Below are 26,897 nucleotides of genomic sequence, written 5' to 3' on the forward strand. Positions count from 1 at the left end.
AAATGTAAGTTGATGAAAAATACTACTAGTGTTAAAAAGAAGACTTCGTGTCGGTCTAAAGACTTACAACACTTGTACATTGTGTATAACACATGCAATAAAAAGACTTAACACGCATTTATGTTTTGATGTTGAGCAAACATAATTCGATCGAATTGATAAATATATATAAATCCGAAGAGTGCGTATAACATTCTGTTTAGAGCAATGGTTAATAACTTTGTGTAATAAGACGAATAAAGCAGAACACTTTTTAATGAAAACAATTCAATAATCGTGTGTAAAGTTAATCTCCTTTTTGACTCATTTCTGTCCATTGATTGTTCATTGAAGAATGAAGAACAATGTTATGATGTAATGTTTATTACACAATAAACGTAAAACTCATAAAAAAATATATAGATCGACAGATAAATAAAATAATAACTATATAAGTATGTACTATTTTCAAAACAAATGATTTGAAGGGGTTTGGCAGGTTACAAACAGGTGAAAAATATATAATATCTATTGATTGTACACAGACTCTAAAACGTAAGACTGTTATGAAATATTAAATATACATTATGAAGAATGCAAACATGTGTATTCATTAATTAAATATGCGATATGTACTTCAATTTGAAGACTTGTTCGCCAAACAAGTACAATCAACTGCTTTGAATGGAACATGCTAGTGTTATGTTTCAGCCTGTGAACCTGAAATAGTTAACATCATAGTAATTAAACTAGAAATGCTACTAGTATCTTCCAGTGGAAATCATAATTATATTTTTTCTGCAAAATCTTATTTTCATTGTTTGATCTTATCTTAAACAAAAGGACTACACCAGGTAAATTAATAAACTGTAGCTCGCTTAAAATCAAAACTAAATCGGACCACAACAACCGTTACTGTAATTGCAAGTATCGTACATCATAGTATTACACTATCATGGAAAATAACAAGTTTTATCGCCTAAGCCGAAAGACAGTTAAATGCAAGATGCAGTACTAGCATTAGTTTTTTCGTTTGCATTGTTTTACATTGTCATTTAGGGGCCTTTTATAGCTGACTATGCGGTATGGGCTTTGCTCATTATTGAAGGCCCTACGGTGAACTATAGTTGTTAATTTGTGCCATTTTGGTCTCTTCTAAGAGAGTTGTCTCATTGGCAATCATACATGTATCTTTTTTTATAAATATAACGTTCATAGATTAACTACAGATTACAGCTTGCAGATAGCTTCTTCATAGTTAATTGCATCCTATTTTTAATAACAATGTTTTTGGTTTCGAAATTGTCTTGGTTTGGCATTTTCGAATAACTGAGAACACTCATTGGCATGATACTTTTGATAGACCAATAATTAAACAAATGAAATCCGTGAGTTCGTCATACATTGTTTTCTATCTGTATAGGTTGGATGCCAGAACGTGATTTTTTTCTGAATCTTACGCGATTTATTCACCCTTTTCGTAACCTGTTGATAACTTTTGTTAAGTCAAAGTGTGGCTCGTTCAATCTCAGTTCTTCGTTGGGTCAAAATTCGATTATGACGTAAATTGTTCTTGTTTTCCTCTGAATGTCCTATTGTGACGTCATAAAAAAGGCGACCTTGCCAGATGACGTCACATAAAAAGTAGGCATCGGAAAGAAGGATTAAGTTATTCTGCATATCGTTTAAAATCATTAGAAAAACAGATTCAACCACCAAATCATGTGCAATACGATATCTATACACTTTCATCAGTTAAATGTTAGATATTGAAAACGCTCAAGTGAAAACAATCATATTACACTCGATACAGTGATATAAGCAATATGTATATAATGTTGACATCTAGAGCGCACTATTCTATTCATTATCTAATAAATCACTTGATCAATTATCATCAATTAAATGAAGAATGGCTTTTGAGTCTACGATTTTCAAGAGAGATAAATGACAAATCAAGATGTCCGTAATTCTAAAATCCATCTACGTCTTCCCAACAACTCTCACGATTTGCTTGCTTAAAACCGTCCATATCAATCTTTCATTTTGACGTTCGGTATTTTTGTTATTTAACTTTTTATAACATATCATTTTATTTAAAAAAAAAAAAAAGCAAACATCATCTCGTTAGACCTGTAAATGAAAAAAAAAATGATTTCTGCATCTAAATAGATATAAGAAGATGTGGTATGAATGTCAATGAGACAACTTTCCATCCCAATCACAATTTATAAAAGTCAACCATTAAAGGTTAATGTACGGTCTTCAACACGGAGCCTTGGCTAACACAGAACAGCATGCTTTAAAGGGTCCCGAAATTTATTAGTGCAAAACCATTTAAATGTGAAAACCAAGGGTCTAACATATATATGTAAAAAAAAAAAAAACAAGAAACGAGAAACACTTATGAACCACATCAACAAACGACAACTACGAAACATCAGATTCTAGACTTCGGACAAGTGCAAACATTTGTAGCTGGTTTAAATATTACTTATTACCAAACCTTAAAACTATTTTCTTAATTGAACTTTATATGGAACGTTAAATCCCAAATATATGAAACTCAGTTCTATGTAAAATATTTTGAACCATAAATTTGCAGTGCTTTGAGAGTTTCTGTGCTTCGTTATGAGGGCATCACAGTTACTTTCAGATGAATAACTGCAATAATAGCGCTGTTCCTTTGCTTTTTGTGTTGGTTGTTTTTTAAATGCCTGTACTGATTTTGATGGATACCCCATATACTTTATATTTTATTATACCTGCAGAATGTCGTAATGTAATCGGCAAGTTATTGGAACTGAAATTATAAAAATACTGTTTAATAATTACAGAATACCGAAGTTGAAATAACACAAAATCGGAAAAACAAACCAAATTTATTCCGCCACTTTTCCATTGTAAAAAAAAAATATTTCGTTTATTTTTGTTCTTCATTTAGCCCATTTTAGAATAGTTTTCGCTTTCTTTTGTTTATCTGCCTGCTAATTTGCAAGACAAGATTGAGAAACATTTAAATGATACTACATGCACATATTATACGTTCATTATGAATTTAACGTTAAGGAATAACGAATCAACAAAAGGGAACAAAATCTCACTTGCTCACGAGTAAAATTGAAAAATGGAAATGGGGAAAAAAAGTAGTCCTGTTGGGTCTTGAATGCAGCAATAAAATACTGCACCCAGAGGCGTGCTTCCTCTGGCCTTAAACAAAAATTTATACTAGTTCAATGATAATGGACGTCATACTAAACTCCAAAATATATAAAAGAAACTAAAATTGAAAATTTTACAAGACTAACAAAAAGGCAGGGGCGTTAAACAATTTATTTTCAGATCTCAATCCTCCCCCTATACATTGTACCTCTAACCAGTATAAAAAAACAAATACACAACAATACGCAAAATGAAAATCAGTTTAAAAGAAGTCCGAGTCCGATGTCAGAACAGGTAAAAATAGAATCTAAACAAAATGACAATGATACCCACATAAACAAAGTACTACTAGCAGTTGCATGAGTTACTGACATGCCAGTTTCAAACATCATTAAACAGATTGAAAGATTATGTCTTTATCATATGAATATCTAGCACAATCCCTACCGTTAGGGGTTTAGTATTAGTATTAGTATTAGTCTATCATAAAATATATGAGTAGAACATAACCTCCATCATGACAACAACCGGTTTTAGAATAAATTTGTTAATCTCTGATGCAAAGATGCCGAAAGTCGTTAATAGTTTTAGATTGATCGTTTGTGTCATTTGTTTGTTTATTGTTTTGTTGAAGTTAAACAAGTCTGCCCACTAAAGCAACTCTAAAGTTCCTAACATTTGTTACATTAATATATTGTTCATCGACAGTTTCTTGGCGGAAAGTTTAGTTAAACACGACAAATGCATAGTCAGACAAGGCTGTTGCTTCACGGTAAAGTTTCTACTCATTGTGGAACGTGACATATAGTTGTACACATCCGCGTCATTTGAAAAGTGAATTTGTTAGATAGCCGTCCTTCATACCACTATTCTTTATTATGCGTGTACAGTTTATTTTTTTAAAGGTAAATTTTGCGGGTTCATATATAAGTCGTGTTTTTATTTATCCCACTTATAATGTACATACCTTTCGTTTTGTTCAGGTATAATGTTGTTTGCTGTCACCATCTTGTTTTTACCTATCAAACATTACAGACGTTTAAAGTAAAATAATATAAACAAAAAAGCTACTTTTCTTTGTTGTTCAACATACATGTGTTTTTATCGAACATAAATATAATATTGAAAAGGCTGTAGCATAAACCCCCTTAACTAACTTGCGATGAATTCATTAACAAAAAAAGAGAAAAATATATCGTTGTTTAAATTCATTTTGCATTATTTAAACAATATTTATTTTTCATTTTCGAAATATGCTGAAATCATATGTCATACCCATCAATGCTTTTAAAAGCTTTGTTATTGAAAACTTCTTCAGACATTTTCAGTCTTCTAAAGAGTCACAATCTATTTGTCTTGTATCATTTTTAGAATAAAACCAAATCAGAAAAAACAATTCCCTGACGATATTTTATTTTGGCTTAATTTTGAAATACGCATACACAAAATCGTTGAATACTGTACACTGTATTTAATATTCTTTTTACGACTTAATACCCATGATTCCGTGATCTTATTTGTTTTCGATTGTAAACAAAATATTTTCACACACCCCTGTTACACTGATGCTATATACCATGTTTAATAATTTTCGATTTCTCGTAATATGAATGATTTTTTACATACCTGATCTTCGTCTGTATTTCCAAATTACGAAGACAAACGTTCCAAATGCAGCTACTGCACCAATACCACTAATTATTCCTATTACAATTGTGTTAGCTTAGAAAATATAAAAAAGAAATGTATACCTATAACTGCAAAATGATGTCTTTGAACTGATTGTTTTTTTATCTTAATTACAGTAAAATAATATTTATATTTTTAGTTAAAGTCACTTTGCATTTAGTGAGTGCATAGGCAATTTATTGAACTCAAAGAGATCTACCCATCTTATTTTTTGAATATGATTTATTTCATAAATACGCTTCATAACATTATATTTATAGTATTTCTGAAACATTGATTTTAAGCTAGTTGTCTACGAAGTTACTGTCTGCAAGAACAACTGCAACCCTGACAAGTTTCCACGTAAAAACCTCTTAAGTGTTGCCTAGCAGACAATCTTTTTATCGTCTAATTTGAAGTATACGGAAGGTTTCCCCTTCAAGACATTTGCTTGAGTCGAATTTTTATTACACTAAATCAGTCTCAACGTAAAAAAAACCATCAACTCATTTTAGGTATAGGGATTAAAAATGAAAAAAAGATTGTGTCACGTGGTCAATACTTCGGACGATACTAATATATTGCATTGCTGTGATGAGCCCGGAATTAAAACTTTATAAAATTTAATATTCAAAATAAGTGGATCAAAAAAATTAAAACGATATAATATCAAATAATTATCATTGAATTTTATATAATCTTCATTAAGCATAGACATACGCAAACATACGCATTAACTACATACACACTTACAAGTTACAATACCATAATTATAAATGTCTTTGATAACATTATTCCGGTTTCAATATTTCTTATCGTACTTGATTTGATAATGTATATATTTATTTTGAAAATTTTAAAGATTTGTTATCTTTGTTTCTGTTACGTTTAAAATGTAATGTGCCTTATATATGGATAAAAAATAACTGTTATAAGGGTGTTTGTATCAAAAGGGTTTTATCTGATATACTTCATAGCCTTATAATGTGTCTCTTTTTATAAGAGAAAGTGGTGTGTTATATATTTCTTGCCAGTATTCAGTATTATAAGAGCATGCAATTACATAAGCCATTTTATACTCTTTCCATTGAACTAATAATTCTTTGGGAGGAATGATGGTGTGGAGGAATATTGTGTTTAAACACTTTCAATAGGTTGTTATCTAGGTATTTAAAAACAAAATTAAGAGGGACTTTATATTCAAATTTTCTTTGAGAATTATTCACCACTGAAAGTACCACTAGCTGTCAAATTCAGGTTTACCGCTTAGACACACATTCTCATATTTGATTTATAATAATGTAAAACATTTATCCGACTATTTAAAGTCTAAAATACACAATTTACAGGGCATGGGCTCGATAACATGTAGCTTCTTTCGTGTGTATTTTACTCTAGACGCCATCTAATTAATTAAGTCTTCCCATGATCATATAAAAAAAAATCACAAAAATACTGAACTTAGAGGAAAACCAATTCGGAAAGTCCATAATCACATGGCAAAATCAAATAACAAAACGCATCAAAAACGAATGGACAAGAACTGTCATATTCCTGACTTGGTACAGGCATTTTCAAATGTAGAAAATGGTGGATTAAACCTGGTTTTATAGCGCTAAACCTCTCACTTTGATGACAGTCTCATCAAATTCCGTTATATTTACATTAAAGCGTTAAATAAACAGACACAATACATAATATAGTCAAAATATGGGTACATCAGTCATCATCGTATAACAATTTTAAAAGGAACAATTTAACAGAACATAAAAACATCTACAAACACATTTATTGATTTGTGTGTCTGATGTCAGAAAATTTTATACGTCACATAGATTTGTCGTTCAATGTGCATACAAACAGTTTTAAAATTTACATAGGCAATGTTAGCATATAGGGTTAAAAATTAAAAGTATGCAAGAATAAATTTCAGAAATAGACTGAGATTGAAAATAGTCCAAAAGTTATATATAGAATTTATAAGAATCCACAAATAGTTAATTCCACTATGCGATTGAATGATTTTGACGTTCATGGTTCAACGTATTTTGTAATTCACGATAGAAATATATCAATGACATAAAATAGAACAATATCATACTGATGGGATCTTTTAAAGTTCAGAGTCACGTTATAAGAACCAAAGCAATACAAAAAGTCGCACATTCAAAACACACAACCAAAAAATGAAAGACAATACACACACATTGACGAGATGTATAAGTACCGAGCCACGTCGAACGGATATCACATAAAACAATTCAACAGTAAAAGTAATATTAATAATAGAACAAAGACAAACGAAAGAACTATAAAACACGTTGTTAAGATGATAAGGTGGGGGAAATTTATAATTTCAAAATTAAAATCGTCTCGTTTGTCATAAATTTTGGTACTGAGATGACTGTGTAAGTCAAATTCGAGATATAAGTCTAAAAATGAGGCGGAGGAAGCCGTGTCTGTTGTTTCTTTAATCTCTAGTTCTGAGGGATATATTAATGGGACCCAACCACAAAAGTTCGGATTGTTTATTGAAAGAACATCATCAATATATCTAAAAGTGAAATTAAATAATCTGGCTTCTTTGATCCTCTTGTTTTTGAAAAGTGTCTGGAGGAACTCCGATTCATAAGAAAATAAGAAGAAGTCGGCAAGAAGAGGTGCACAGTTTGTTCCCGTAGGAATGCCGACAGCGATGTAAATTAAGATTTAAATATAGATAAATTAAGCTAACTTATGCATTTGGATTATTCTAGGTCTGTTTAATTTCATATTATAGATGTCAAATATATGTTTATTTTCGTTTTAACCTGTACAAGAATATTTTTTTTTGAGGATCGAATCAGTCAATCAAATGATTTACCTTAAAGTGTGTTTCCCTCTCAATGTTGACATTCTTTTCTTTTAATTATTTTTACACGCACATTGCATGCGTTATCCATCTCTAGCTAAGGGGTTACATTGAAGTTCACATAAGGTCGAATTATTTAAACGCAAGTGAATAATTCATCATCAAATTTTCTTAGCTGATTTTGAAAAAAATGAACGATACTGTCTGCTGAAAGCAAATGATTATTTCACTATTTCACTTTCATTAATGATTGAACAAGAAAAATACTATTTTATATTTGTAATATATCTCGCTAAGGTTTTTCTTGTTTATGAGTGTAAAATAACATTGAATGTATATTTGTATTACTTATTTAAGGATAATTGTAAATGAGTAGTTTTAGCATATATTTGGTATTCTTTATATATTCTTTTGTTTCAAATAAGATTTCTTGCTTTAAAAATATCTGCCATTGTTTTGAATAGCTTTCTGTATAAAAAATAGCGGATCGCGGATATCTTTTAGTTTAAGAAATATCTTATTTTCTGATATACCTCTTTCATCAAGTATGTCATTTATATATTCAATCGATTTATTCAACAATAAGTATTTTTCTTTTGTTTGTATGTTCTGATTGTCCCATTATATCAAGGAAAGTTAATGGGATGATTGTCTGTCCACCCTTTACATTAATCCAAGTTTTAATGAATTGCTGATACAACTCAGGAAGGGTTCTTAACTTTTTTGATTTTGTCAATTTGTATAAATGTTGCATTATGCTTGTCTCTTTCTTATCTTATTTCATATGAAGTTGCTTTTTAAATGTCATATACTTTTTATCAAAAAAGGGAAATGAAGGAGAAATAACAATTTCCTTTTTTGATTTAGTTTGTTTGTACAAATTTCAGGGGCCTAAGCCCCCACCCTTTTGTCTCTTTTTTTTTAATAAGTGGATACGAACGAGGTCATTAACTTATTATAATACAATTAGATTTTCAATATAACAATATAGATTAGAGGTCTTCTTTTCAATTTCACTTTACCAACTTTTCAATCTACTCCGTCTTTACTAATATGCATCAAATGGATAAGTCATAATATATATTTCATTTGAACACATCTGATAGAATTGAGAAGAGCTAGACTATGTGTTAACGCAAAATACTAATTCATTAAAGATTAAATATAAACACAGATCATGGTACATGCATTGGTATGCAAATGTCATGTGTTCAATCGTTTTAATTATGCAATCGCCCTTAATGCAAAATGCCATATTTCTAATTGAAAACGTCGTACAAGTAAGATACAACAACACAAATAAACGAGACGATAAAAACCAGCGATATAGTTTTTCTTTACTTGTGGTCAGGTCATTTTCCTCGTCTTACGCATCGGGATTACCTAACTAGTCGTACACAAAAAAAAAAACGGCCAGTTTTTTTGTTATCTTTGTATGAGACTTATGGAGACGAAACGCGCATCTGGCGTAATAAATTATAATCCTGGTACCTTTGATAACTATTTGTTCTGTTTAATACATGATAGATAGTGCAGGTATGTATACTTATTGTATTTGTATCAATCTGAGTTTTTTCAACTGATTTTTATAGTTTGATTTTATGTTGTACTTTTACATCACTGTTCAAGGTCAGGGGGTCCCGCTCATATGTTAAACCACACCACATCATGTATGTATGTGCATGTCCAAATCAGGAGCCTGTAATTCAGCGTTTTGTTTATTTGTGACCTATTTGTTTATCGTTCATTTTTTGTACATGAATTAGGCCATTAGTGTTCTCGTATGAATTGTCCTACCTTTTCATTTCGAGGCCTTTTATATCTGACTATGTGGTATGGGCTTTGCTCATTGTCATAGGTAGTACGGTGACCTACATTTGTTAATTTCTGTGTCATTTGGTCTCTTGTGTAGAGTTGTCTCATTGACAATTATACCGCATGTTATGGGTCGCTTCTCTACCTTCCACCACAGATGATTCAACATGCCTGTGTGTTCTATTGGTACCATGAATAGTCGCATTTGTCATCCATTCTAAAAATTATTCAGTTGGGGTTATTTTGGGAGTTAAACGAAATAAAGGCGCCCGGATATTGTTTCCGTTCATCAGATCGACTTTTAAGTCATAGACAAGACTTTGGATTGTAAACATCCACATAATTTTTATATTACTCTGGGACAGGACAATTATGTTCGCGTTTATCTGATACTACTATAATATATATAGATATTCTCTATATAATATAGCAGTGATCGGCGTGGAGAAGAAACTTGGATTTGATAGTTAATAGAAAAAAGACTTTATTTAAAACATTAGTATGTTCATAGTATACAGTAACGCGAAAATAATGGAATGTAAAAGATAACAAAACACACAACGGACTTTCGAAAAAAAAAACGAGACAGGGCTTAAAAAATTGTCTAGTTTCCAAGTATCTACATGTAGTATGACTTTTGATATGTTTTCTGGGCAGACATAAAATCTTTTTCAAAAATTATTCCTACTATAGTTTACATATTTTCAAGGAAGCTCTCAATGCTCGCGATTTCGCGGATGTGTTCTAGTTATTATCAAAAATAAAAAGGACCAAGGTTATAACTTTGTATGCATCCGATTGATGTAGCCTTTGAAATAATTTGTAATACCAACGAACTAACCTCCTTATAGATTGTAATTTAAGATTGTTCTGTCAGCAATCTGGTCCATGTTTAGCAATGACCACAAATCTAGATAGATTTAAATATAATTTTATCTGCAACTAAACTACACAAATATATTTTTTATAAAAAAAAAAATACTAACTATGATCCACTTTTCCCGCATTTTCGTTACTTGGCGCTTGTTGTGTAACTCTTGCCTGGACTACAAAATAACACATTGAACTATTTAATGTAGTACATTGCATTTGTTTAATCAAATATCATGTGTATATGCTTTTAAAAACTGTAATTCATGAAGTCTTGAACAAGAACAAAAGTAAAGTTTCAGAATTGTTTTAAAAAAACATTATTTGTGTATTCAATAACTTATTCATAAATTGATAGAGTATAATTGGCCCAAGGAACTTTTTAAACCAATAAAATCGGCAAAGGGTCTGCAAATAGGTTCAAACACATGTACATTTACGTGGGAAGTATATTGTAACAGCCATTATTATGTATATATCTGAGTCTGTGTTAAGTATATATATATCGAGAATTTTATCACAGTATTGTTTACAAAGAGAAAGAAGCACGTCATATTAGAATGAACTTTTACACCTATTTGCTCACTGATAAAAAAAATGTTGTAGTATGGTCAGCTTATCAAAAGTAAGGGCCATAATGATTTATAAATCAGTCGGTCCTATTACAGAGGGATCATCCTAAAGTATACCCTGATCTAAAAAAAATTGAGACTGTTGGAAACATATTTGCTGAAAATGGACACGATAAATAATATATATGTACTGAGACATTGTTCAAATTTTATGATAAAAAAGGTGAAGAGTCTTAATACCAAAGGAGATGCTGAACACTATTATCAGCAGATTACACATTTTGTTTCAAAATGCAAAAAAAAAAACAAACTTAAAGACAAGACTCCTATTAAAAACATAAAGTAAAAAGGAGGGGTTCATGGATGCACGTCTTTTTCCTGGACACCTTTTGTCACCTTAATCCAGACTTAGAACAGGCTGAAGCAATATATAGCAGGTTTTCATTTTTGTCATATCCATACCCTCTCCTATGTATAATTGTTAGTAATACTCTCAATACAATAGTAGACACAACGTCAATTTTTTTCAAAGAAAATACCAAATATATCCATAATTCATAATTTCCGTCTAGATTTGTCTGTTCCCAAATCAGAATCAGCTAGTTCGTAAGGATAAGTTTCCTCGGCTTCTGATCAGACAATATCAATAGCAAAATACAAGAGAGGAACACCGAAGAAGATCCTATCATATCCTATGTTGCTAAGTCTTTAGTTTTCTATGTTTTCGTGTCTTCTGTACTATTTTTGTCTGCTTGTCTTTTTATTTTTAGTCATGGCGTTGTAAGTTTATTTTCAATCTATAAGTTTGACTGTCCCTGTGGTATCTTTCGTCCCTCTTCTTTACTTTGTCGCTCTTGAGGGAGCAACCATTTAACGTCAACGTCGGTGGCGTTAGCAGGGACTGAGTCCACAAATATCCACTCTGTGGTTAAAGGTTTGGAAATTTAATAACTTTCTTAAGCTATCCTGGATTTCTGCCATATTAAACAGAAGCTTGTTTATGATCATGAAATAGTAGGAAGAAGTAAATTTTGTATAAAAAAAACCCCTGTTTTTCCGTATTTTACTTATAAGTGGACTTAATTTCACTCTGTGGTTAAAAATTTTTAAAATTGAAATGATTTTCTTAAATTATCCTGGATGCATACAAAACTTGGACAGAAGCTTGTTTATGACTATAAGTAAGTATCAAGAAGTAAATGTTTTGTTTTTTTCCTATTTTACAAATATATCAAGTCAGTAAATAGCTGTAACATTACAAAAAATATCAGTGATTACCTGTATTTGCTGAAACAATTAGTAAATACATGTAATCAATAATTCGACTAGTAATCACATATTTTTGTAAGACTCTAAAGAGCGATGGTGGCGCTGAAGTACGACGGTAACGTTAATGTCCGATGCTCTTCGCTAAAGTGCGAAGCCTCCATACGCTAAAGTCCGATCGTCCGCGAAAGTATAGACGTAAGAAACGCAGTTGGAATATGACGTTTTCAGTCTTTTATACAAACCAAAAATGTGCATGCCGTTAGATAAATTTTAAGAATATTTGATCAACATCTTGTAAACCTAATGTTTATGACTTAATTATTTTAAACCAAATCGGACTTTGTCTGTTCTTTTTTCAGGTTTTTGCGGGTGCTGGAAGAAGTACGTGTGCCCTGCAGTCGACCATTTTACTATAGATACAAAATATGTATGTATTCTGCTTCTGTTTGAAGTGAACCGATACATATGAATCATTATAGATGTTGCAGCTTACTTTGCGGTGTACGTTAAAATATTGCCAATTTTATTGAAAAGTAACGGCGGTAAAATAAAGGTTCATGTTTTCATGAGTAAATTGTAAATTGTCGGCTAAACCTTTATTTGTACATTGTAGAATGTATAACAAGTAAGGCCTACTATAACAAGTATTTGTACTCGATTCCAAAATGGAGAAAGCTCTGAGACAAATAAATTTTACGTATGCCGACAATGATCGATTTTGTTTGTACATTTGTATTGATAATTTTCAATAACAACTGTAAGGGGAGGTGTTCACATTTGTGATGGACTGTGTGAATGGCAAGCTACACCAATTATTCAAATAATTGTTACGTCCGAATTGTTAAAAATCATTTACAGGAAATATACATTTTTCTTACACTTAACTTAACTTTTTAGTAGAAATTATGTGGTTGGTTTTCTAAACGTTGTTGGTCCATCGCACTTTAGCGTAATACACCATCGTACTTTAGCGTAAAACTCCATCGTACTTTAGCGTAATACACCATCGTACTTTAGCGTAATACACCATCGTACTTTAACGAACAAACAACCATCGCACTTTAGCGTGAAACGCCATCGTACTTTAGCGTTGACCATCGCACTTTAGCGTGACCATCGCACTGAGTACCATCGCACTTTAGAGTCCTACATATTTACTGAATTGTTAAATATTTACGTTTAATTCCTACTTTCACCTATTTACTGTCAAATACACATTCTTTCACATTTCATCATATCGGTACCTTTATAGCAGACTAACAGTTATGGACTTTCTCGTTTTGTCCATTGGATAAGGTCATGCGTTAACCCTTAAGTACTAAGATCTTCTCCATCGTGACTTCTTTAAACAGCTGTGTCATTCACAGTCATAAACAATCTCTTTATTTTATATTACCTGTTAGCTGTACTGGAAGGCTACTACCAGTACCAACAGAATTAACAGCAAAACATGTGTATTCTCCAGACAGCTTTTCTTTTGCTTTCTCAATTATTAACGATGGATTTTCAACTGTGACTCCTTTAATTCCTATCGAACGCGATGAAATTATTGTTGTAGAGCCATGTGTATATCTTTGCCAGTACACCTTTGTTACTACAGGGAACGCATTCGAAATGACACATGGTAGAGCTATTGTATAACCAGTGGCAGTAAGGTGCGTTATAGATGGTACAACCACCTCTGGGAGACCTACAAGACAAGACAATTTTATTAATACACCCAGGCATACATTGTGTGCTTTAAGAGCAACATAATGTAAGTATACAAAATAATCAATTAGTCAATAAATATTACAAAAAAGTTCGCTGTGGTATACAAGCAATTTGTAAATGTTATGTAATAACACAAATTAAGATCAGCGATATTGCAATTGAGAAATATGATGAAACTGAGTCTGTTTTCTTTAATTTACACACAATGTTGCAGACTGAAGTCCCAGTGATCAACACACGCCAACAAAATATGAATAACGAAAGCATGTTCACCTAGCAGGGCTATCGCAGCGATACCATGACACATACAATTACAAATAGCTCTATACCTTAATATTTAAAAAAACCTTTGTTTTAATAGTTAACATGATTATTATGAATATGATGCATCTTATCTAGCATAGAAATGTATATCGGGAAATCCCTGTAGCGTCTAAACCATGCTCAAACTGACATTTTTAATTTTTCACCTTTATTTGCACATCTATATGTTTTGGGAGAAAAAGACATCAGTCATAATCTTAATGACAAAAACATTAGGCCATCATCGGTGTAGTACTCGTTCAAATGTAAGGTACTTTTTATACAGCAACACATTGTTTATTGCTCAATTTACCATGTTAAATTTAGCTTGATGCTTATCAGCATCCATCAAATATCGTCAAATCGATTGACACTTGGTCTTGTGTACTTTTCGGATTTGGAGCATATTTTTCAGGCAATAAGTAGTTTGTTTGACCTCTTTGTATTTTTCTTCGAAAATTAAAGGAAAAGTGTTTTAAAATGCTGATTGCGCTACATGTCTCTGTAAAGGTATGTACCTCCAATGACAGTAAGTTTAGTCGATGAACTGTACCCCATTCCAAATACATTGACAGCAAAACATTTATAAAGTCCTGAATCCGAATCCGTTGCATGTAATACAGTCATTGATGGATTGTCAATCGTAATACCGTCAGTACCAGAGGTTCCATTACTTATCACCTTGGATATGCCATTATATATTTTTTCCCAGTAAACTTTGGTTGGAGGTGGATTGCCGGATATTGCACAAAATAACCGCACCTTTTCTCCATACTTTATTTCTGGCAAATCATCCGCGATCGTGACAGTTGGCAGCTCTATAATATACAAATAAATGGTATGTGGAATATTATCGTATATAAACTACTTACACGCCAGTTAATTACAAACGGAAAGTTAAGACTCATTTTTTTTTACAACTGTACAATGCATACTTAATAACAGTCGTTATTGTGGAAACATTAATCAATTTATTCTGTGTTAAATCATTCGGGTCAGAATATAAACAAATGATAAGAGGCAAAATTTGATAATGAACTACCTCCAATTACGTCCAACTTTATGAATTCGCTAAATCCTGTTCCAATATCGTTTATTGCTACACATCTGTACGTTCATATATCTGCAGTTGTACTTTCCATTATAGTTAGCGATGGTGTGTCTACAGAAACGCCTTGAATACCAACTGTCCAATCATTCAGGATGTGTTTAGTCCCATGGACTACTTTCTCCCAATACACATTATTAGCAGGAGGGTCAGATGATATGTTACAGAGTAATGTAATCTCTTCACCGTACCCTATGGAATAATTTCTAACTCCAACGAACACCATCGGCACATCTGCATTTAGAATATTTAGTGTTAATAAATTATATATGTGAGCATACATGTACAGTTCTAAACAAAGATAACACTTTAAAAATGGGGTGTGTCCGAATCGGTTTCATACACATATCGTATAATGTACAAACAAAACACAAATATAGTCAACTCATCTAAAATCCAACAGACAGAAAAGCAACACTTTGAATAATATGATAGAATATTGCCTAATGTTTACGAAGATGGATATGTAGACTTGGTGTAATAAAAAAAAAAAAAAATAAGAAAGATGTCTTAATCTGTTCAAATCAATATCATTATATGTTTGATAGATCGATCTTTTGTATGCGTATCAAGGGGACTTAGTTGACCGAGGATAGTATCTTGCAGAAGAAGATGCCAATGAAGGAAGCACACAAACAATGAGAGAATAGTAAAAAAATAGAGATTAGTCAGACAAGATTAGGGTGTCCTTATATTCATGTTTCAACCACCTGTGGAAACAACAATCAGTCAAATGTGTCGAATCGGAATTAAGACAGTCGAATCTGGCTACATGATACATCAGGGGACTTTACATGGTGCGTCTGTTGAATGTAAAATAATGAGAGTATGTGAATAATATTGGCTACCTTACTGTTTGGTATAGGTTCTGCTCATTGTGGAATATCTTAATCTGACCTATTGTTTTCGCATGCTACGAAAATTGGTATCTCGTAGAGAGTTGCCTCATTTGACAATCAAATCACATCTCCTCATTTCTAAAGTATTTATTGAAATATCATACGGTGAGGTTTTTATCGTTGTTGAAGTAATGAAGTAAACTGTAGTTGCGTGTTGCCTGATAGCTATTAGATTGTTGGACAGTTTCGCATAATTGTAATATTGATACAGATATATTCCCTGCCTTCAATAGTTTAGAATCAATTGTGTATGTGTTATGTTTTCAATTTACTAAGACTATGTAATAACAGCATTGATAATAAACCTCTTTTCACGTGTACGCTACTAAATCGGGATTATATGCATAAAAAAAAATGATAAAAAAAAGGAAAATAGAAGAAAAAAAAATGTCAGATTCACAAACCTCCAGTTATTGTAACATATATTGGTGTACTTTGTCCTGTTCCAATATCATTTCTCACGGTACAGATATATGTTCCCGATTCAGATGTTGTAGCATTTAAAATTGTGAGAGATGGTGTTTCTATTGAACTTCCTGATATTCCCTTGGTTTCTTTTACAATCTCTGTTATCACTCCACTATTATTGAACTGCCAATATATTTCACGAACGGGATTCCATTCAGATGTTTGAAATGAACAGTCAGTAGTCAAAGAACCTCCATAATCCACAACATAATGATTTGAATTAGTATTTACAACAGGATATTGGCCTGCAATGTAACATGTCCTCTATTTGAATGTTAAAGAATATACCATTGAAAATTTAAATCTGTCAACACACTGCTATAGAAGACCATGTGACAGTTACTATTAACAATGAATTCTGTTCAATCTATATATAAAATTATATATACAAGGGGAAACAATAAAAACAACACTGTAAAACACCTTATGCGAATGTATTCACATGTGGATGCACACCAGGAACGACTATGGGCAAACGTTCGATAGCTGTTTCATGCATATCAAGTCACTCCGAGAGTCAACCAACCAAAAGGAATGCAATCACAAATACTTACCTAACAGATTTTGGTATTATCCGATTAGTTTTTAGAGAAAACTTGCTGCTCACACACCGATGCCGGTTTCCATACGCTCTTTGAAATCATATTAGAATATGTATTACCACCATTGCATAAAACATTATATCTAGTTGTATACGAAAAAAAAATGGATAAAAAGTTCCCTTGAACTTGATAGTTTAATTGCAGTAAAAACATATGTTTCATTAACGGATGACTTGACTGTTTCAAAGCACAATATATTTTTTATTTGGTGTTTTTTTTTTTAAGATTATATATAGGTAAAAAAGAGGTAAACATTTGATTGGTTACTTATAGTGATGTTATCTTTTTTTTATATTTCAATAAAATGTTGTGTAAAATTTTGTTTATAGCACAGGATAGGATAAAAGTTTACACATGCCTAGTATAACATTATTTGAAACAAAGATAAAACTTGAAATTTTTTTTTCAAGATATGAATTCAACAAAGACTAGTAGGGTACCTCTATGGTTGTGTAAGAACTAGAAGAGGAATTTCTACTCATTCTTGTGTTATTGCTGCTAAGGAGAAGAACATTTATAATTTCTGAATTGAAATCGTCTCATTTTGTAATAGATTTGGATACTTGCATGACCATTGTAGTAGAATAATCATATTCTATGAAAGAATATAGAGAGGGGAGGGACGTAGCTGTAATTTAGTATGTTTTAACTTTTATAAACTTTAATTCAAGTCTAAAAAAGTAAAATCACAAAGATGATAAATTCAAAGAAAAATTCAAAACTGAAAGTCCCAAATTAAATGAGAAAATCAAACACTCAAACACGTCAGACGAATGGGTGACAACTATCATATACCTGATTTGGAAAGACATTTTCTTTTGTAGAAAATGATGAATTAAACCTGGTTTTAAAGCAAGCTAGATGAAACTCTTACCTGAATGACAATCGGACCAATTTCATTATATTGACAGCAATTCGTGAACAAAGCAAACATACACAATAAGTAAAAATGTAACTAATAGGGGTACAGCAGTCAACATTATATAATAATCTTAATGAATATAAATACAAAAACATATGTTACAAATGAGCACAATAAAACATATAGACAAAGTACATTAGCAAACACGAAAGACAAAAATACACAATTTACATTTGCACAATAACACAATGACGTGATGTAAAAGTGCAGAGCCACTAGTATTTTGTAGACAAAGCTTGTGTCTGGCATACACAATTCTTATAACTGCATCTATGTTGAGGTCCCTTGATAACTGGATCAGGAAAATGAATTTAGTATGTGACTCTTATCTATGATAATGACTTTGAAAACAGTAATGAATATTCAAACGTGTTTTGTTACGAATTACCTTTTTCGTTAATGTAAAGTACACCATGTATCGTATCTGTTTCTGAGTATATAACAAAAGGTCTTCGCAATCCTCCGGAAATTTTAACTTGAAGCAGCTGCATATCATTTGAACAGTATATGTCACCATCATATGCAGAAATGCCCATGCTTGCTCCAGGTGTTATTGTGCTAGAAACCTTCATCATATAAGTACCATTCGAATCCGTGGATTTTAATACGCCTTCCACATTTTCCATCCAGTAAAGCTGACCACTATTATAATCTGATACAAAGATGTATGCTGTGCATTATCATTCAGTAAAACATGGTAAAATGTCATCAAATACACCAGTTTTATACTGGTAAACGTTGTGAAAACGTCTTTTTTGCAAGGAACCAGGGGATGATGCTTAATATAAGACACTGTTAGTTTAAATACAAAATATTTAGTTTACACAATATTTAGTTTATGTACAAAATATTTAGTGTATATACACATATACTTGTAATTTATATACGTCAGATTCTTGATAGATCGAAATTTGCTCTTTATATAATAGCACACAAATATAACGACAGCTTACAGACTCCAATCATATATATTTTTATAACGACCACTTATGCATACAATAATGTACTAACCTATGCTAATGCCAGTGACTTTTTCTAACTTTACATCTATAAATGTATGTTTTTCAGAACCATCGAGTCTTGATCGACTTATTGTTTTATTGGTTCCTAAGGTACTGTAGTACAGCCATCTGTTTGTAATATAAAATGTTTTTATTCACAAGAACTAACGTAGGATATATATTAATGCATACAACATATATAAACTTAGAGAGAAGCGGTGTGCTCGAAAAATGTCCATTCAAGTTTAAATAAATTAGACGTAAGCAACCGTATAGGAGTCAAACCACATCGTATAGTCTACTTTGCAAGGCATAATAGATGGAACTATTTAATTGATAACAAACTAATGGCTTTATTCATAACAAACCAATTTCTGAAAACTAATACTAGTATCAGTAAAGGCAACAGTAGTATATCACTTTTCAATATTCAAAAATCGATTTGGTGAAAATAAATCCGGGTAAAAAACCAGATCCATACACAACATACATAGCAAACGTAGACCAAAGACAACAAAAAGAAACAAAAAAAAAAACACAAAAAATAAATAACAACAGCAGAGGAATTTCATGACAAATTGGGATTTTTATGTATTAATGTTATAACCAATATATGACACTCATGTCACTGATTGATATGATATCTTTCCTAAATATATGACTAAAACATATATAAATATAAACATTCCTTTCTCAATTTTATAAACCGTATGATGACCTATAAATGTTAATTTCTGTTTCATTTTGGTCTATTGTGGAGAGCTGTCTCATTGAAAATTATATTACATCTTTTTTTATATAAGTTTATATGGTCTTGTTATTATTTACCCTGCGTAGCTAGTCAGATACAAACCTTTCTTTGAAATCTATTGTAAGAGCAAATATTATGTCATCTTGTAGTATCAATGTTTTCTTAGACCCATCTAAATTGCTTCTGAACAGATTTCCTTTGAATTGTTCTGTCCAATATAAATGATTATTAACTGGATCAATTGCCAATCCTGTTGGTTTATCTGCAACTGTAACAGTTTCCAAATTGGACATCTTTTCTGATGGATACCTAAATCTGAAGATAAAATACTGTGGATTCATTTATTTTCGTGGGTACCAATTTTCTGGGATTGACGTACTATTGCATTTTCGTGGATATTTGATATCGTTGAATATTTTGATTCGTGGTTAACCTGTTCCCACGAAATCAATAAAAATTGGTATCCAACGAACATGAATGAATCATCTATAGTTCTTTAAAATGTATCTATTATACACAGTTAGTTTTGAAGTATTCTATAACTATAACGTAAAAAAACCAACAGCAGATAAGTATATTCATAGAAATTAGAACACATTCGACACAAAATACAATGATGTATTATAATATCTGTGTAAGCCATGTTAAGTGTGGGTTAACTTTTATTTGCGGGATACCAATTTAAATTGATTGTAGGGTCAGGTATGCCACACAATTTAATGTTAAAAGAAGTTTAAATTTTTCGTTCAGTTTGTTTGCAAAACGAGATTTCCGCAATGCACCGAAGACCCAATGGTGGCCTTCGGATGTCGTCTGCTCTTTGTCGTCGGATTGTTGTCTTTTTGACACATTCCCAATTTCCATTCACAATTCCATTGACTAAACCACGTAATCAAATAGCAACGAAAAAACGATTTTTCCACTTTTAACTGAAAAAAGTACCTAGAAATAAATAAATCCACAGTTTACCAATTCATTATTATTATGCTAGAAAAGTAATATTTAAGGGTCAATGGTAGATTACAATCATGTATGTGTCTGTTTTAAGTCAGAAGCATGTTATTCAATGGTTTACGTTAGTTCATTTGAATTTTATTTTTTTGGTTCAAAAGCGATCATATACTAAATAAAGACATCGTTTTTACCCATTTGAACCGTTTTCGCTTTTTATGTCGGGGCAATTATAGCTTAACATACTGTATTAGTTTTGCACGTTCATGACGTTGTACGGTGACTTATAATTGCTTTTTGTTTAAACAGTTACGTATAAAGCAGGTTTTATTCATTCTTTGAGTTATACAAATTATATACATAAACTGATATACACTAAAAATTTTATATTTCAGAACAGTCGGCTTACCTTAATATGTCGTTTTTATCAAATCTTGGAAAATAAATATACATATTTGTATAATCATAATCTATAGAATAAATGTCACTTTGTAGATCAGTCAGTAAATATGATGCATCTCCAGTATCCAGGTTGATAACTTTTATGTAGCTATAACCCGTTAGGATAATCATGTTTGGAAGACCTGGAATATAGAACACCAAAGATTACATTCATAACATGATCTATGAATTGCAGGTACAATAATTTCTTTCTAAATCCCGTCAATATTCGCACATATATTACACCTGAAACAATTGTTTGTTTTCTTGGCGTATATGATTTGGAAGTTAGCTTTAATTGCCTGTGAACTAGCCTTCACAAATCTGCGAGTTCTATAATGCGTCGCGTTTTGTATATATATATATATATATATATATATATATATATATATATATATATATATATATATATATATATAATTCTGTGGATTTGAGACTTGCAATGGTCTCTCAGTAGCCAGTTGGTCCGAGACCACAATTAGTTCGTAGTGCATTTCTTTTAGAACATAAATGAAAATAAAAAAAATTCCACCTGCGCTTTCTCAAAGAAACTTTTACAGTGTGTTGTACTACTTTTGGGACAAATTATATCAAAATTATAGAAAACTTCATTGTCTCTAACTCAAAATATGGACAATTTTATCTTTAGGGCGTCTTGAAATCTTTTGACAGCTTCCGAAGTGCTATTTTTCAACCTTTTTCACCTGGACCAAATCACTACTTTCCTTTAAATTCTGGACCAAATTTTTTTTACAGTGTAATTTCACTCCTTTACTTGCAATTTGAGGCATTAAACATAGAGAAATAAATTTGGAAGGGGTATTAAAATTAATCGCAAGTAACCCACTGTCAACACTAGGGACTATATTTGAGAACAACGGAAATCCAGGGACGACAATTGTGGTCTCGGACCTAATAGGATAGAAAGAGTTGACAAATCTTAAAACAACTTGGTATGACCAAAGCTTAATACATTATAACACTGCTTACACAGTTTCATGACAATAGGATGTATATTATAGACAATAAGTTAAGTTCTATACTCATCTTTGCGTGTAAAATTTTGACGTTAAAATTGAAAAATTTCAACTATCAACATTTTGGGCTTTACAAATTAAAATATTGAAAAAAAATTCTTTATAAATGCCTTAATATATAACTTATCATGTACTCAAAGCAATAGAGTACTCATTTGATTTATCAGACTTGGCCTAATTATTCAAAAGTCAAATTTATATGAGCCTGCGCCTAAAAATTGAGGTTTTTCAATGAAGGGAGGCCTTACATGAAGATGTAATATTTTCCAGCAATTTTAAATTTGTAAAGCTTTTTGGTTATAAATAATCCTTACATATGTATTGAAAGTACTTTAAATGGAAAGAACAGTTACAAATAACATATCATATTAGTTTAAAAGGGTTTTAGGCCAAGTAAGACTGGAAAATATTTAGGGTCAATTTAGGCTGTACCACATATTTACATTAAAAAATGCATATTGAGGCTATACGAAATAAAAATTTGTGTCTTTTTTATCATTTCTATACTCATGTGACATGATACACAAATCTGAGCACAAAAAGACTCTTGCAATGAACTTTTCTTACAAACAGTATGGTCTGATACATCGATTTTTGCCTTTTTAGGGAAAAACTTGCATGCAATTTATTCTCAACAGGCTTATATTTAAACCACTTGCTATCCTACAGAAGAAAAGAAAGATATTATGTGAAATGGAACAGGTACAATAGACATTGTAAAGTGTTTTTGATACAAATTTAGTGAGGTCTTTATCATGGATTTCAAATTTTATGTACCCAAGCTCCCCACTTTTGACTTCATCCATACAGGGCGTTAGACAAGGGTCATTTATACAACACATTTTGCACATATTGTCAGAGATAATATTCTTTTCTGTAGATTCAGAGTTCATAAATAAGTAAAAGAACTAGATAAAGGCATAGAAACACAAATATTGACACATAAAAACCTGTCAGAAAGAAAGTCAGGATGCCATTTATGCATCAATATTGAAAAAGCTATAAATGCCTATTTTGACCATAAAATGACAAAATTGGTCATATTTGCAGAAATTCTATAAAATAAAAGTTTAAATCCTTTAGTTTCATGCTATTTGACAGATTGACACCATCAAATCATTTAGGGAAGTTGCCAAAGTACAGTTTCTATATTTACGGATTTCACCCCTTAGGATAGAAAGAGTTGACAAATCTTAAAACAACTTAGTATGACCAACGCTTAATGAATTATAACACTGCTTACAAAGTTTCATGACAATAGGATGTATATTATAGACAATAAGTTAAGTTCTATACTCATCTTTGCGTGTAAAATTTTGACGCTAAAATTGAAAAATTTCAACTATCAACATTTTGGGCTTTAAAAATTACAATATTGCAAAAAAAATCTTTACAAATGCCTTAATATATAACTTATCATGTACTCAAAGCAATAGAGTACTCATTTGATTTATCAGACTTGGCATAATTATTCAAAAGTCAAATCTATATGAGCCTGCGCCTAAAATTTGATGTTTTTCAATGAAGGGAGGCCTTACATGAAGATGTAATATTTTCTAGCAATTTTAAATTTGTAAAGGTTTTTGGTTATAAATAATCCTTACATATGTATTGAAAGTACTTTAAATGGAAAGAACAGTTAAAAATAACATATCATATTAGTTTAAAAGGGTCTTAGGCCAAGTAAGACTGGAAAATATTTAGGGTCAATTTAGGCTGTAGCACATATTTACATTAAAAAATGCATATTGAGGCTATAAGAAATAAAAATTTGTGTCTTTTTTATCATTTCTATACTCATGTGATATGATACAACAAATCTGAGCACAAAAAGACTCTTGCAATGAACTTTTCTTACAAACAGTATGGTCTGATACAAGGATTTTGGCCTTTAAGGGAAAAACTTGCATGCAATTTATTCTCAACAGGCTTATATTTAAACCACTTGCTATCCTACAGAAGAAAAGAAAGATATTATGTGAAATGGAACAGGTACAATAGACATTGTAAAGTGTTTTTGATACAAATTTAGTGAGGTCTTTATTATGGATTTCAAATTTTATGTACCCAAGCTCCCCACTTTTGACTTCATCCATACAGGGTGTTAGACAAGGGTCATTTATACAACACATTTTGCACATATTGTCAGAGATAATATTCTTTTCTGTAGATTCAGAGTTCATGAATAAGTAAAAGAACTAGATAAAGGCATAGAAACACAAATATTGACACATGAAAACCTGTCAGAAAGAAAGTCAGGATGCCATTTATGCATCAATATTGAAAAAGCTATAAATGCCTATTTTGACCATAAAATGCCAAAATTGGTCATATTTGCAGAAATTCTATAAAATAAAAGTTTAAATCCTTTAGTTTCATGCTATTTGACAGATTGACACCATCAAATCATTTAGGGAAGTTGCCAAAGTACAGATTCTATATTTACAGATTTCACCCCTTAGGATAGAAAGAGTTGACAAATCTTAAAACAACTTAGTATGACCAACGCTTAATGAATTATAACACTGCTTACAAAGTTTCATGACAATAAGATGTATATTATAGACAATAAGTTAAGTTCTATACTCATCTTTGCGTGTAAATTTTTTACGTTAAAATTGAAAAATTTCAACTATCAACATTTTGGGCTTTAAAAATTAAAATATTGCAAAAAAATTCTTTATAAATGCCTTAATATATAACTTATCATGTACTCAAAGCAATAGAGTACTCATTTGATTTATCAGACTTGGCATAATTATTCAAAAGTCAAATTTATATGAGCCTGCACCTAAAATTTGATGTTTTTCAATGAAGGGAGGCCTTACATGAAGATGTAATATTTTCCAGCAATTTTAAATTTGTAAAGCTTTTTGGTTATAAATAATCCTTACATACATGTATGTATCGAAAAATCTTTAAATGGAAAGAACAGTTACAAATAACATATCATATTAGTTTAAAAGGGTCTTAGGCCAAGTAAGACTGGAAAATATTTAGGGTCAATTTAGGCTGTGCCACATATTTACATTAAACAATGCATATTGAGGCTATAAGAAATAAAAATTTGTGTCTTTTTTTTATCATTTTTATACTCATGTGACATGATACAACAAAACTGAGCACAAGAAGACTTTTGCAATTAAATTTTCTTACAAACAGTATGGTCTGATACAAGTATTTTTGCCATTTTAGGGAAAAACTTGCATGCAATTTATTCTCAACAGGCTTATATCTAAACCACTTGCTATCCTACAGAAGAAAAGAAAGATATTATGTGAAATGGAACAGGTACAATAGACATTGTAAAGTGTTTTTGATACAAATTTAGTGAGGTCTTTATTATGGATTTCAAATTTTATGTACCCAAGCTCCCCACTTTTGACTTCATCCATACAGGACGTTAGACAAGGGTCATTTATACAACACATTTTGCACATATTGTCTGAGATAATATTCTTTTCTGTAGATTCAGAGTTCATAAATAAGTGAAATGAATGTGTTTTTAATTTGATAGACGCTTTTGAGCTGTGTTGTTAATTTGTAACACAGTGATGACTGATGTATCCATATTTTGACTATTTTATTAATAATGTTTTGTTCACGCATCATTGTAAATATATCGGAATTTGATGAGACTGTCGTACATGTTAGAGTTTTAGCGCTATAAAACCAGATTCAATCAATAATTTTCTACATTAGAAAATGCCTGTACCAAGTAAGAAATATTGCAGTTGTTGTCAATTCGTTTGATGTGTTTTGTCAATTGATAAACTCCTACAGTATAGATAAAAGTACGGTCTTCGACACGGAGCCTTGGATCACACCGAAGAGCAAGCCAACGGCCCCAAAACAACAAGTGTAAAGCTTTTCAAACGGAAAAACCAACGGGCTAATGTTTTAATTATTATTATCAAAAAAGAGTGTTTAATAAACATTATTTATTTTTTGTATAAAATATATCTTATTATTTCTTTATGATGACGTTGCAACTTTGAAAATTTAACTCTGTTTTTTTTTTATTCAGATGTTTTCACGCGTTTTATGAAGTTTTGAATATAATTAGTTTTAAACCATATAAACTGCTTACCTGGATTAATCAAACATAACAAAGTCATCACTTTATATAAAAGCAACGCAAGGAGTGCCATTTTGTGATAACAAACCCCAATGAAAATGTTGTCGCCTTTGAAAAACTAACCACACCTTTAAACTTAAATGTTCGTAAATATCAGTTATGATCAATCATATATATGTACAATGTATATCCGTTCTAAATATTGCAATTACATATTCTTAATTTTTAAATTGGTAATACGCAATCACGATTACGCTATATTACACATCCATTGTCAACGCGAACTTAATACTTTATTGGCAATTACATACATATCATTTGAAAAAAATCTTCGTAAATTTACAAATAAAATACTGAATGTTAGGAACTGATAATGTCTTTTACTACGTTTTTTGTTGATTCCTGTGCCTTCTTTGTAGATTTTTCGTGTTTCTAAA

The 26,897-nt window shown here is 31.1% G+C and overlaps 1 protein-coding gene across 2 annotated transcripts; it reads right to left on the reverse strand.

Annotated features, from left to right (window-relative positions):
- Positions 1–608: 608 nt before the first annotated feature.
- LOC143058398 (muscle, skeletal receptor tyrosine-protein kinase-like) lies at positions 609–26,606 on the reverse strand. Of its 2 annotated transcripts, XR_012973042.1 has the most exons (9): positions 26,473–26,606; positions 21,314–21,488; positions 20,056–20,268; positions 19,213–19,331; positions 18,590–18,853; positions 16,614–16,922; positions 15,245–15,544; positions 14,721–15,020; positions 13,740–13,876 (listed from the first exon to the last, which is right to left on the reverse strand). XR_012973042.1 is itself a non-coding variant. In XM_076231897.1 (7 exons), exons 1-7 carry the CDS (start codon positions 14,827–14,829, stop codon positions 680–682), a joined length of 669 nt encoding a protein of 222 aa, XP_076088012.1. In that variant the 5' UTR covers positions 14,830–15,016; the 3' UTR covers positions 609–679. The 2 variants fall into 2 exon arrangements, 1 of the variants encoding a protein (XP_076088012.1); XM_076231897.1 differs by lacking the exons at positions 15,245–15,544; positions 16,614–16,922; positions 18,590–18,853; ... (2 more) ...; positions 21,314–21,488; positions 26,473–26,606 and adding exons at positions 609–699; positions 2,745–2,782; positions 4,109–4,160; positions 4,768–4,863; positions 10,462–10,521 and having other exon boundaries at positions 13,583–13,876; positions 14,721–15,016.
- Between the last annotated feature and the right edge of the window lie 291 nt (positions 26,607–26,897).

This window comes from Mytilus galloprovincialis, chromosome 14, assembly GCF_965363235.1.
Source record: "Mytilus galloprovincialis chromosome 14, xbMytGall1.hap1.1, whole genome shotgun sequence".
Taxonomy (NCBI): Eukaryota; Metazoa; Mollusca; class Bivalvia; order Mytilida; family Mytilidae; genus Mytilus; species Mytilus galloprovincialis.